The sequence below is a fragment of the Agelaius phoeniceus genome, chromosome 1, assembly GCF_051311805.1.
Source record: "Agelaius phoeniceus isolate bAgePho1 chromosome 1, bAgePho1.hap1, whole genome shotgun sequence".
NCBI classification, from domain to species: Eukaryota; Metazoa; Chordata; class Aves; order Passeriformes; family Icteridae; genus Agelaius; species Agelaius phoeniceus.
In genome coordinates this window covers 117,469,977-117,484,123 of record NC_135265.1, presented here as the reverse complement: position 1 = coordinate 117,484,123, position 14,147 = coordinate 117,469,977, and the positions used below count along the sequence as shown (strand labels likewise).

Sequence of the window (14,147 nt, the reverse complement as noted above, 5' to 3'; positions counted from 1 at the left end):
TTTCGTTATTTATATTTTGATTAAATAACTTTGATTAAACAAGCCAGGCTGCTTAGCCAGAATATATATGTAGTTGTTAGGTAAAATTTTCTTCTCTGCAAGACAATTTTAAATTATCAAACCTGTTTGCTCTGGCAGCAGGTTAAAAGCCTGGGATTCTTTTGATGCCTGGGAGGGCAGAGAAGGAACATTCAGCTCCCAGGCTGTGCTTGGTGCCTGTGCAGGGAACAAGCAAAGGCAGAGAACAGTCTTCATCACTTGGACTGAAGAGCAAGTTCAAACATCAAGAAGTGACCCAGATGCAGCTGAGGAAGGGCAGTTCTTGTAAAGAAAAGTGAGTCAAAGAGAGGGAACATGCTGCTGCAGCTTACTTGTTGCTGCTGGACCCCAGTGTAAGAGCAAGGGTGACACTGGAGAATAAAGGAAACTTCAAAGAACAGACCTCTTTCACATCTTCCCCATCCCACGGAATCCATCCCTTTACCTGGGGATGCTCACCCACTGCTTTTAGGTACCCAAATAGCTACAGACATGGATCTCCTACTGTTGGGAGAATGGGGCCAAAAAATTGTGCCCTATTGGCACACTGATGTGCTGAGAGCAGTCTCTGATTCTTTAACTGCTAGGCTTAACCATCCACCATAACTATTTGTTAAACTGTACACCCAGATAAAACCTCCTGCTGCTCCTTAAAACAACACTTCATCAACAAAAGCCAGCATGAACGCCTCAGGCAAATGCTTTGCTTTTGTGTGAGCTCCCTGTTGACTCAAGGCCCCTTTCTGACCATCAGAGATCACAGAAGACTTGGCCACAGCTGAAAGGGAGGTCATATTCTTCCCTGTGCTCCAAATTTTACATGACTCTGAAATCCCAAAACTCTTGAGTGACAGGATTCCTGGATAGATCCAGATCCATCAGAAGAGGGCCTGTTGCCATTGCTGCTCTCAGGACTGTCTAATGGATGCAGTCAGGCTCTCAAATTAAACTAAGTTTGCTGTTTTAATGCTGGGTTGCATGTTTACTACCTTGCACATTTCAGACTTCACTGAGCTGAATCTTAACAAACATACATTCTGAATGGATTTTTATTATTGTTGCTCCCCCTCCCCTCCCCCCCTGGTAATTAAGACTCATTATGTGGAGTCATCAGCTGTTTTTCTTTGTTTCCCATCTGTTCATAGTGTACTTGGGATCCCAGACAATACTGCAGATGGGAATGCCATTTCCACTGGTTTGGTTTTGCTCCAGTGGGACTTCATGTGGCCACCGGTGGAAAAAATGCAATGGTTTTGATTAAAGATTTTCCATATTGTAGACTCTTGTCAAATCTCAAAATTTTCAAGATTATGTCATTGACTAGAGTCAGTGGCAGCCTTTCTCTGAGAGGATTTTCACTCCTTTCCCCATCTATAACACCTCCATTCTCTGAAGTCAACAAGGACTCTTTTTTGAGAACAAATCTTGTGCAAGTCACAGGCAAAACCACCCCTGCCTGTGACTGGGAAGAAGATAATGTTCTGGTTCCATTGCTGTTAAATAGAGCAGAAACTGGAATCTAATGAGACTTTGCTATGCAAGTTTAATCTGCTGTAGCCCCTCCACATTGGTCTTTCACTCCTGTATCAGTCTGACTGTCACACTGGCACACTGTTTCTGGCCTCTGATTTGCAGCCAAGGTACACTTTGATCAACTTATACCCATTTGATCCCATGCCTAATGCCTAAATTGTCCTTTTTCTCAAATACTTGTTCTCTCTCCCCAGATTTTATTCCCTTCAAATCCATTTCAACCTTTTCTCTCTGAAGCTAAACAATCCACTGTCTTCTATAGCTTCTTGCTGGAAAAATATGCTCTGCTTTCTTCATCCTCCCCAGAGTTCTCAGGTGAACCTGTTTCAATTTACACGTCCCTGCCATGGTGACAGGAGCCAAAGCCCTGCTGTCAGTCCTAAAGCCAACCTACAGGCAGGTACCTGCTCCAGCTTCAGCCCCTCTCACTGCTGCTCACTGCCTCATTTTTTCCTGGCCTGCATTTGGAGATTTATTTTAGTTCTCAGTTTGATCTCAGGAACATCTTGAAAATGGCCTCCTTCCCCCCCCCTGCATTCATTTGCTAATGTGGGTTACATGGCTACTACATTATTTTGGTCAATGATTCTCTGATTCCATTTCCTGGCAATTTTCTTCCAGATCTATAATTCATACCTTGATTTCTCAGCCTCTAAAATTGACAGACACTATTTTTGGAGGAGGTGTCAAGGGTGAGCTTCTCTCCAGGTGTAGAGAATGGAGGCATTTCATTTCATGGGGACACATCTCTGTGGTCACAGTGTAAGGCTCTCAGCTGTTATAGCAGCGCTGAACTCAAAGGTGCTTTAACACTCCTCAGGTCCAGTGGCATCCTTTAACAAGGATGGGCTTGTGTGGCTTTACAGCAAGTGGCCACAGAGCCAGGAGGGGCTGCAGCTCTGCATCCCATCACACAGCAGGACAGTGCCACAGCTGGGAACAACCACTGCAGTTTCAGCCCCCAAGGTAAAGCCAAGTCTCATAAGCACTGCCCTGCCCTGCAGCTGGTTACTGGGCAGGTAAACTGCAGTGATGTCTGGGCAGTCAGAGAGGAAAGGTCCTGTTATTGTTCAGGCTTTTCAGCCTTAAATTGTAGAAACCTAAGAAGGCTCAGTCTTTGCATATTTGCCCCTTTCAGTGGAACATGGTTGCCAAAGAAAAAGTCACTGACCTTTACCTTTATTTTTTGTTAAACCAATCATTTCATCAGAAAAACCACAAAATTAACATGTTACCTAAGAGTGTATGCCAGGGCAGGAGGCCCAGAGGAGATATTTTCAATAAAACTAGAAATTGTTTTAATAAGAGAAAGAAATGATAGAACAATTGTGAGGGAGTTATATTTAAGATGAAGAATAATGTCAGAAGGTCACCTATGCCTATGTCTGGAGTATCCAGAAATCTCAGTCATAGCCTGAGATTCACATTGTGTTAGAGACAAATGAACCTAAAGAGGCAAGGAGGGGAGATATATAAAGACAGGTAATGCTGGTAGAAGTCTGGAGACCTTTTAAGATGCCCTAGATAAAATCTGATTTTAAAAAATCTAATAAAGCATACAATCATGCTTTCTAAACATAGGCTTTTACCTGTGATTGGGCCAAACCATAATTTCAGGAGAAGAAGAATCAAAGCAAATACTCATAGGAGAAAATCTGTTGAAGCTGTGAACTTTTCACCTTTAACAGCAAGTAGTGACCACGGGGTGCAAGATCAGATGGTTGACTTAACCGCCGAGTAACGAAATTAGGCTAAAAGTTAGATCTAGTCTGCCCAGAGGCAACATGACAAATTAGATTCATCCCCTCCCTGTATTTGTATTAGTGCACTTTTTTATTAGTGAACAGATTATAAAAGAAGGCTTTGCCTCAAGGCAGGGTTTTCTGGCACTGAACTAATTTTCAAGCTGAGGTTCTCCCCTGAGGGCACAATAAGACCCTCCCTTCTTTGCAGCCAAGGATCAGATCCTCAGCAAAGATTTACCTGTGAACAGCTCTCAACATATTTGGAGCTTTAAAAAACAGCAGATTTCTTTCTATAAAGCTACGTAAATGGAGATATAGTTTATTAATAAAAAAAAATTAGTAATTTTCTAAAATAATTCAGTGTGTTTCACTGACAATATTTATTAAAAATAAATTGGTTTCAACTCAGCTCTCTGGGGCAGGCTTTGTAAACTCGTGCTGGCTTCCAGCCTCAGTTGGTGGTCAGGAGTGAGAACTGCTGACAATGCAGGTGGCCACCCCTCTTCATGACAAAGATGCAGGCTCATAGCCTGAAAGTCTTGTGGCCCTGTGAGCTCTTGCAGTCAGTCATAAGTGTTAGTGTTTCCAGCACGAGGCCTCACTTTGCAGACACAGCTGCGTGGCATCCCTCTGACCTGGAAGGGAGCTGTGAATCAAGAATGCATTTCTTTTTCCTCTGAAGATGAAAGACTTTCAAAATTAATTGCATGACATTATGGCCTGTCTGTGTTGTCAGCTTTGATTTTGCTGTGACAAAATGATGGCCGCTCCCTGTCACGGAGAGTGACGCCGTGCCTGTGAGCACGGCACTCATCAAGTGGCAGCAGCGAGGAAAGCATCACTGTGATCTGCAGGGAAAGATTTTCATGGAGGGGATGCCAGGGGTGAGGCAAGTGGAGATGTTACACTCACACAGGGGAGCCTACATGGCCATGGCTCGCTGCAGCTGGTGCTGGCTGAGCCATACCACCCACAGCTCTGTGCCAGGTATCCGACTTCCTGACCCCATCCCCACAATCAGTCCAGCTACTGAGGGTAACACGCTCCAGAGGTGTCATTTTGAGCATTCAGAGCTGAATGCACAACCACTAGAACTAAAATCAGAGCATTTAAAGAGCAGCTCTGCAACTGCCTTTGCAGGGCTTTGCAGAGCAAGTGGGAGCAGAAGCAGAGGGAGAAGACCAACTCCTTTTCCCTTTAGAGGGCAGTGGTGTTCATCATACAAAAGCTGCTTTTTCAAGGAGGTAAATCCCTCATGGTTAACAAACGGGTCAGCAGCAGCAGAGCAGCAGCAAGGAATTTGCACCAGTGCTGAAGTGCACTGGGTGCACTGCACCGTGCAGGACAGCATCTCACCCTGATGTACTTTCTGTAATGCTCTGTGCAGGGGCTCATTAATTTCCCCTCATTTTCATGCACAGTAATCAGACAAGTAATTACGGTTCCACTGTGGCTTCCTTTCTCCCACCACACCACGAGCACAGCCCAGAGTGAAGCGCTCCTCACCATCAACGTTTGCCAAATTACTGCCTCCCTTCGAGCCAGATGAGCGCTTCCTGTGAGATTTAACCCGTTCAGGGAGCCAAAATAGAGCTGATTTTGAGGGCAGTACCAACCTTTTCATGGGCTTGGGTGAGGCCTCCCTCTCCAGGTTGGAGGAGGCGTGCTTCACGTGCATGGCATTGTAGGAGGTGTGGGTGTACTCGTTCTCATCGCTGTAGTCGGGACCCAGCAGCGTTCGAGCCCACGTCCCCATGTCGTAGGGAGGCAGAGTCCCCCCAAACTCAGAGGGCAGGCATTCGGGGTGTATTAGCTGGTGGAGGCTGTTCAGGTTGTTCCCGTGAAGAAAGATCTTTAACAAATAAAAAAGAAAGTTCAAAGTCATCACCCACTCCTTACTTCATTAAGTACAATCACAGCAGCACTAATGGTGTGTGGGGCATCATTAGTTGACACTGCAGTTTCAGGTGGGAATTTCAAAAGCTCTCAGGGCTTACTCAGTTGGCAGAAGAGGGGGGATTAACTTCAGGGTGGGCAGCTGAAGAATTAGGCTGGTACTACTAACACTTCTGATTCGCTTGCTTTTGGCAGTTAACAATTTCAGTTTCTTAAGTACCAGATCAGGAGAAGCAGAAGTCAGGAATTATGACTGATTATTGCTGCTGTAAGAGGATAGAGGCTTACATGAAGAGCAGGGAGAAGAAAAGGGTGACAGTGGAGCTTACTAAAAGCAGGCATAAAGAGGACTTCAGCATCTGAGGGGGCCTCTAGCCCTGCACCCCAGGACAGACATTTCCAGGGGGGTATCAGGCTGTGTCACCACTCGGTGCTGCTTCAGCAACACTTGGTTCTCTAATCCCTCTTTGCTTTCAGCTGGGTCCTACCCTTTTCCTGCCTAGTCAGACCCAGCTCAGGGTGGACTCTGGGGTCTCCTGAGGGATTATTCAGCTGTTGTCTGGCAGACTGCAGAGAACAACTGGCTAGGATGACTGCAGACCCACCAATTCACTTGGGTTTCAGTGGAGAGGATCTGCCTCTTCTGCAGTGTGAGCAAACAGCCTTCAGGCATGGGTACCTTTGGTGGAAGCAAGTGAGTTAGCATCATGTGAAAACAGTCACCCTGCTGGAGGAATGTAATATGATTTTTTACTCCTACAAAAAGAGTTGAACTGAATTTTCCCTCGCTTTCAAGCAACTTCAGCCAGGCCTGATAGTCCCTCCACATTGCCAGTTCTCTCTATCCCTGAGCATGTCCCAGTAAAATGTATCCATGCTTTGTTAGTGATAACAAATTTCTAGCCCGTGGCCGAGTTATTGATTCAATCCAGACCATTCCAAACTCTAATTTTTAATAACAGCAGCAATTCTCTTATACCATATGGAAAATGGAGGGGAAAAAAAAAAAAAAAACTAGAAAAGAAAACAGGCAGCTACTTGGAAAATCCAGGTCTACAGGTTCCTCCCCACCCCCCACCCCCATCTAGTTACCCTTTTCCTTGTCTTGTCTTTGAGGAATGGTTTGATTAGCGTGTACAGGGCATGGATGTACCAGGGCTGATTGACAAAATGGACTCCTCCAAAACGTGCAGGAAAGCTGTCCTATAGAGAGAAAGAAAGGAAGGCAGTTAAGAGATGCAGTGCTTTACTCCTGCAGTCAATTGGATGAAAGTCGGAGGAAAAATCTGTCTCTTTCCATCTGCAAACGAGCACGGGGAGGGGGCAGGAGGAAAATGGAGAAACAAAAAGGATGCCTGTAAGCGTTTGTATCAGTTTTCTCTGCGGACAGAGGCAGTCCCTTCGCCCCTCCACACACTGGCACATCAATTGCCGAGGAGATGCTGAAGATTTAAAGTCGGGTCTCCAGCCACTTCTCACGAACATTTTTTAACTCCGTCAGGGCATCTGACTCGGCCGGCCTGGGAAGTGAGAGGGGGTTGACGAGGGGAAGCTTTCTAATTTCTCATTGTACAGCGCAAGGCAAGCCCCTGGTTCCCACGCACAGCGCTGCTCAGAGCTCACCTTTTCACCCTTCGGCCTCCCTGCCTCCCCCTGCTAAAATCATCATTACAATGGCTGACCTTTCGGGGTGAGCAAGCAGCGTGTTACAGGGAGGAGGATGGGTGGGAAATGCTGATAAGTGAAGGTGTGGGGAGAGCGCACCATGGCAGCACCATGGAAACTGCGGGAGCCGCTGCCCGGCGCGGCACGAACAGCGCGGGCATCATTGACATGCAGCGAGCGTCCCGCTGGAGAGGCGCTCGCACAGCATCCTCCAGCATCCTCCGCCAGCTCGCCACGCCCAGCAGAGGAGGAGGTGGCGGCTGGCCGGTCTTTACAGGCTATTGTACATTGCGAGGGGTGTTTTGTACCTACGAGCTTATCCAACAAACGCCAGTCAAGGAAGAGCCTAGGATTTTTTTTTAATTTTTTTTTTCGGCGTGGCATAAATAATGGGACGACCGCTGCGGCTGTGTGCAAATACGCTTCCAAGGGGAGGAGAGCAGCCTGTCTTTCCGCTGTGAAGGGAATTCTGATGAAGCCGTCCTCATCTTGTGTGTGCTCCTAACCCCTACAGCTCAGCATGAAAAGCAGAGTATAATCAGGTCTCCTCCTTCAGGGCTTTGGCTCTGGGACCCAGGCAGGTTCCTTCCCCGCACAATTAGCACAGGGTGTCCTGGGGCTTTCTCTCGCCTTCCTCCCGAGCATCAGAGATTGAGCACAGCTGGTGAGAATACAGGGTGGATTTGTGAGATGATATGAAAAAATCCCCTTATACACCTGCTCTGCAGAGCTTCTGTGCTGTTTCAAGGTCAATTTTTCCCCCAGATTTAGCAATATGTATACATACAGCACCTCCTGGAACCCAGGGCACATCATCAGGACTCTCCACACTCTTTAGCTGTGGTTTGTCCTGGCTGACATCTAAAACCATACTAGAGTAATGTTTGTGAGCAGCCTCAGGTATTAAGTGATATCTTTTTCTGTTGCTATACAGTGAAATAAGCCACTTTCACCTCAGACAGGTCAGTAGATCTGAAATCATTACAAATCTGCATATTGGATATACTGTGAAGGACTATGGGGTAATCAGGCCAGCACAGAGGAGGACAAGCAGTGTAACATTACAGGTGATCCCATTTTAAATTCCAGTAAATGATGAATTGAGCTTTTGAGACCCCATCTGGTCTGGGGTCCTTAGCCCATGAAAGATGTCAGCTTGCTAGAGTGAGTCCAGAGGAGGGCCAAAAAGATGATCAGAGGAATAGGAACCTTTTTTTGTAGGAACCTTTCCTACAAAAACAGGCTGAGAGAGCTGGGGTTGTCCACCCTGGGGAAGGGAAGGCTCTGGGGAGACCTCATTGCAGCCTTCCAGTACCTTAGGGAGGCTGCAAGGAGGGAGAGGGACTTCTTATCTGGGCAGATAGTTACAGGACAAGGTTTTAAATTAAAAGAAGGCTGGTTTAGATTAGATGCTAGAAAGCAATTCTTTTCTGAGAGGGTGCTGAGGAACTGGAACAGAGAAATTGTGGATGTTCCATCCCTGAAAGTGATAAAGGCCAGGTTTAATGGATCCTGAGCAATGTGAATTAATGAGTGGCATCCCTGCCATGGCAGAGGGATTGGAACTAGATGACTTTTAAGATCCTTTCCAACCCTATGATTCTGTTCAGTGATTTCATGATTCCATGATTCTCTTTAGGGATGACATATGTCCTATTGGGGTGTGCATTTTCAATAAAGAAGAGTATGTTTCCACTGCATTTCATGGGAGTTTAGGATGCAGATCTGGCTGAGATAAAGTGCTGCAGTGCTGCACGTTGCAGTGACTTCAACTGACTGCTGAGAAACTGCTGCAGAGTCTGAGCCCACCTAGCAAAACACATGGACTGACAGAAGTGTGAAGCCCAAAGTGATTTTCTACCATGTGATAACCCAAAATTGTGTTTTATAGCAGACCAGAGCCATAAAATGCCCATCTCATGCAAAATTCACAAATTCAGTTGCCTTCCTCACACATGGGAATGAAGCTTTTAAGATTTGGAGCTTTTCACAGATTATTCTAAAAAAAAAAAACAAACCTAAGACAAACTGGAAAGTTCCATATTTGCCTTTCTTTCTTTCTTTCTTTCTTTCTTTCTTTCTTTCTTTCTTTCTTTCTTTCTTTCTTTCTTTCTTTCTTTCTTTCTTTCTTTCTTTCTTTCTTTCTTTCTTTCTTTCTTTCTTTCTTTCTTTCTTTCTTTCTTTTCTTTCTTTCTTTTCTTTCTTTTCTTTCTTTCTTATTAATTCTATATTTTTCAAGCTGGCTGCTATCCCACAAGTTGTAACTATAAGGAAGAAGTTTCTGACACCTTTGCTCTTTGGAAGTAAATTGTCACAGTTATTCCCAGGCTGTACTGTAGCAGCTAATGTCAGTGTAGAAAATCCAATCTGAGTCTGAACCACAAGAAAGTAAAGAAATGAAAGACTGGAAGCAGGGGAATAACTTTGAAACACAGAGATTTATAGTGACCTGAAAAAGAAAAAAAATTTGCCTTCCTGCTGGAATGCACAAATTATATTAATAATTTCTAGTGAGAAACATCAGTCAGTCTTCATTTTCAAGGGGAACATGTATTTTTTAGGACCTGTTGACTAGCTTTAACAATACCCAGAAAGGCCCTAATACTGAGAATTATAGGAACCAGCCAGAGGTTTAAGCTAGCAGTCTGCCTCTAGAAAAAAAAGGAGCAGGATGCACTTTCTTATATGGAAAATTAATTTTATGTCCACCCAACGTAGGTTGTTGAGTCTATAAGCTAGCTTCTATCTCACACACCTGTGTTATAGGAAAACCCTTAATAGAACAATTTTATTTAAAGGCAATTGCTTTCTTTTAATTTTGAAGGTACACCAAAAAAGTGCACAAAGATCCTTGAAAAGGAAGCATGACAGTCAAACAAACAAACAAACAAAAAAAAAACTAACCGAAGAAGATTTTATTATATGTGTGTAACTTTCTTCTGAACTTTGTTCCCTGCCCTATTAAGCACATTAAGTTCAATTTGACCTTCATCCCTCAGTCCACCTGCTTTTGTAAGCCTGTCAATTAGAACAAGGACAAAGACTCTTTTTTAAAGGGAAAAAAAACCAAACCCAAAGAAATTTGATATGGGAATCATCCAGAACTGTTTAGAACTGCAACATACTAATTTTGTAGAAGTCCCTAATTAGAGCAGAGCTGTCTTGGAAAGAAAAGCTCCTGTCTGGAGGTCTGCCTTGTGCAGTTCCAGGAAGATGTATGAGACATTTCCCACACCCCACTTAGTGTCTCTGCTGCTCTCCCTGGGGCAAGGTGAAAGTAGCTGAAATTGATTTTCTGCTGGAGAGCTTTTGCTTTTAGGAATTCTCTTTTGATTTCTCATGTCTTGTGATTCCTTGGGAAGGTCTATTTTATAATGAGGTACATTTTTGGAGTCCACTGTGAAATGGACTCTGGGATCATGGAGCCTCTTCTTAACCTGATTCCTTCTCAAAAATACCCAATCCTGAGGATATACTGGGTTTTATTCCAGTGTTATAAATGAAACATAGCACACATGAATTGTTCTAATTATTTTTGGGCATTACTGTCTTCTCCTCTGAAGACAAGGCTGGACATATTAGCATGTTGCTCAGCAATGAAATTACAGAGTTGATAAATACATCCAATCCCATCCTAACCAAGCTAACCTGCTCCTTAGCAATAGCAGGGAATCATGGAATCACAGAATGGGTCAGGCTGGAAGGAACCACAGCCATCAGGTCCAAATTCCCTGCTCAAGCAGGGTCATCCCAGAGTACATGGCACAGGACTGTGTCCAGATGATCCTTGAGTATCTCCAGTGAGGGAGATTCCACAACTCCTCTGGGCAATCTGTTCCAGTTCTCACCCTGGAGCACAGGAAAGTTCTTCCTCATGTTTAGGTGGAACTTCCCATGCATCAGTTCTTACCCATTCCCTCTTGCCCTATTGCACTTGCTGGGGAGGCATCTGCCCCTTCATCAGAGTCATTGATGAATAAGTTAAACTGAACCTTGTGGGATACCACTAGTGACAGGACCCCAACTTGACCCTGTGATACTGATTGTGGCCCTCTGGGATCTGCCTTTGAGCAGATCCACCTCACTGTACACTCATCCAATCCACACTTCAGTGAAAGAACTTCAGATATCTTCTTGGACAGCTGGCTCGCTCCACAGTCAGACCAGGCCTTCTTCACTGAGACTTAAATTGATCTAAAATAAGGAATATATCTATCAAGGTGCTGCAGTGGCACCTTCCCAGAGCAACAGAGGCAAACTGAGAGGGAGAAAATAGTCCAAACATAGAGTTTGAGTTGATTTAATGAAACTGGGGCCATTGATGGGCCTATTCTTTTGCCTGATTTGTCTTTGTTTTGCCTTATATATTTGCTTCTTTGCTGTTTTCAGTTATTCTCCTCTTTATCATGCCTAAAGAGAAAGTAATGAACACAGTGGAGTTGCAACAGACCCCCCCCAAACCTATGCAGGCTTCAATACATCTTTCATTTCAGATAGAAGAAGGGTCTCCAAGCTTGCAGGTCAGAGCAAAATGTTATGGGGATCATCATTTCCCGTCTCTGCTCAGACCTCCTGTGCAGAAAAATTCTTGAACTGAGCCTGGAACTGAAAACCTTTGGTCCATAATATTCCATTTAATAGCTTAGGAGGGGTGCTTGGAAGCTATGAGGCTGATTAGAGACAATTGTTCTTTCTTTCTGCCTGTTCTTGCCATGAAAACACCTATTTCTTTTGGCATGAGCATGCATCAGAAACCTTTTACTATGATGTTGTTTGGAACTGCCTGGAAGCTAAAAATCAACATGATTTTCCAGCAGCTCCTCACGCCAAAGTGTGTCGGGAACACAAAGCCCTCTTTGGAATATGAAAAATAAGAATGAATCCAACCTGATTCTCAAGGTCATTCCTTTCAAACTACATGAATTGACATCATATACCAAAGACCTGAGCTCAAAATCCATATTACAGCATATTTCTAGGTTACAGAATGTCTGAATTTTGAGAAATAAGCATTTTTAAAGTGCTTTCATAACCTTTGCCCTTCCTAATCAGAAAACCAAGCACACACCCCAATGAACTTCTATCTCAACTATACTTGACAGTTTACTACAAATCCAAATACAATTCCCCTGGAAAGAAAATAATTTCCCTCAGATTCAGGAAGATATCAGCCATAAACAAAACTGTTTAAAGTGAAATGTCATGTAAATTGAGGATAAAAACAGCATCTTCAGGCCTGTCCTCTTACATAATCAATTCCCAAAGTGGATTAAAGCTCCCAGTGATGGTATTAATAGTTCAGGAAGATTTTATTAATAGTTCAGGGATAGTTTCTCTATGGAGAATTTCCATGAGTGTGTGATTTTAATGAATTGGCACAATAAGGGAAGGAGGATTTCTACTCTTCAGCTCTTCAGCTTCAGATCCAAATTCAGCCTCTGAAAGAGTGACAGTGCTTGAAAGTCACTGTTCCCTGATTTTACAACTTTGTCAGATATTGGATAGGCTGTGTCCATCAAAAACCTGCTCCTGAGCATGTTCGAATGAATTCCATGTGATGCCCTTGGTATGGACAGAGTGGGTTGTTGAATAGGGCATGCTAGGCAAGAAGGCAAAGTGTCCTTCCATTGCTGCAATTTCAGCTTCTAATTTTAATGCAGCTCCTAAGAGATGGATGTTTAGTTTGGCAGGAGGCAGGACCAGGGCCGCTGGGACTGGGCTGCTCCTGCACCTCTGCAGGTGTTCCCTGGGGCTGCAGGAGCTGGGGCTGCTCTCCCTCACCTTCTGCAGTGCCTCCACTGATCCCAGGCACATTCCCAATCTCCACCCCAACAACTTGCTTGTCTTTCTCTTATCTCTTTTTGCTCCCCTGTGTTTTTGAAGAGATGGGAATGCAAAATTAATGTTGCCGGTGGCAATAATCGCAAATCGCTTGCTTCTACCTTGGCATGCCCTCAGAGTACATGGGGCTTGAAAATTGCTGCAGAGCAGGGGAAAAACAGTAAAAAAAAAGACATTAGGGCTAGCAGTATGGCAATTCTAACCTGCTTGAATACAACCATAAAAAGAACTCTTGCAATCGTGAAGAATTCATTGATTTTGGGTAAGCTGTGACTGTAATTGCTCCCACCAAAATGCTCTCTTTTCTTTGAAGCACTAATAGCAAAGGACTGGAGTGAAATCATGGGAAATTGTGAGTTCTTGGTTTATTTTTACATCTCATACCCACATATGTAGATGAAGATGCTCTGAAGTACTTCTGTCAGAGAACCAGAACTGCAAAATGAACACTAGGATACATTCTCCAAGGCATTTTTTCATAATGTTTGCTATCTCTCCTGCTACATTCAGTAACTTTAAAAATTCAGTCATTTGCAGTGGGTTTCTCCCAGTCATTATTGCACACTAGTGAGGTCCTACAGAGCATCTGTTCATGGGTATTGGCAGATGGCACCAATAAATCAGGTTATAGAACACAGATTTGCTCAGTAAACTTTGATTTGTCCTGATAGAATCATGCTGTCATGTCATCTGGTCTAACAAAATAAGTTGTAACCTTGGGGCAAAAGGGGGATTTCTTCACTACCTTTTTGCAAGAAACCCTTTTCTGAACCAGCTCAGAATAATTTAGGAACAGAAAAATTTCTAGAAGCAGTAACTCTGTTGGATTGACACCATGTCCTGGTGCTACTTTTTTGCTTGGCATGTACCCCTCTTTTATACACTAAAGGTAGAGAGTAAGGCTTCCTCCAGAAACAACAAAAAAAATAGATAAATAAATTATATTAATAGAGAAACAGCAGGTTCATTCAGGGGCTTGGTTGAGGGGGTTTATAGGGAAAAGAGGAATTAAAAATGTGATCAAAAAGTAAAACCCAGGGCACTGAGACACTAATTTGGAAGTAGCTCATGCATGTGTGCAACTGGGGTGCTGCAGACTGCTCTAGATTAGGTCATATTAGGTAAGGCCAGATCAGGATGCTTCTGGTGGAACAAGAAGAGTGACAGTCACCCACTAAGCTAAGCAGGGGTAGTTTGGGTCACAGGCAGGTTAGGAAGGGACATGAATTAGCTGGAGGCTATTTTTCAGAGTTAGTTTAGGAAGCTGGTATGATCTTTGCAGCCAGCTCCAGCAAACCAGGCTGCATTGTCTCCAGTGTTCTGATTTTTGGTGTAAACTGTAGCTCAGAAACCTGTTTATATTCAGCTTTCCTAAGGCAGGGTAACTGCAAGCTGAGTTGCTTCTATTCCTGTATCTCACTGAATGTG

The 14,147-nt window shown here is 44.0% G+C and overlaps 1 protein-coding gene across 1 annotated transcript in view; it reads right to left on the bottom strand.

Moving 5' to 3' along the window:
• CLVS1 (clavesin 1) overlaps window positions 1-14,147 on the bottom strand; it is a 98,731-nt gene that overhangs the window by 13,370 nt on the left and 71,214 nt on the right. The window contains exons 4-5 of the mRNA XM_054643922.2: window positions 6,306-6,416; window positions 4,934-5,169 (exon numbers count right to left, since the gene is read on the bottom strand). Coding sequence (XP_054499897.1) covers window positions 4,934-5,169; window positions 6,306-6,416 — 347 coding nt within the window. The remainder of the gene's footprint in view (window positions 1-4,933; window positions 5,170-6,305; window positions 6,417-14,147) is intronic.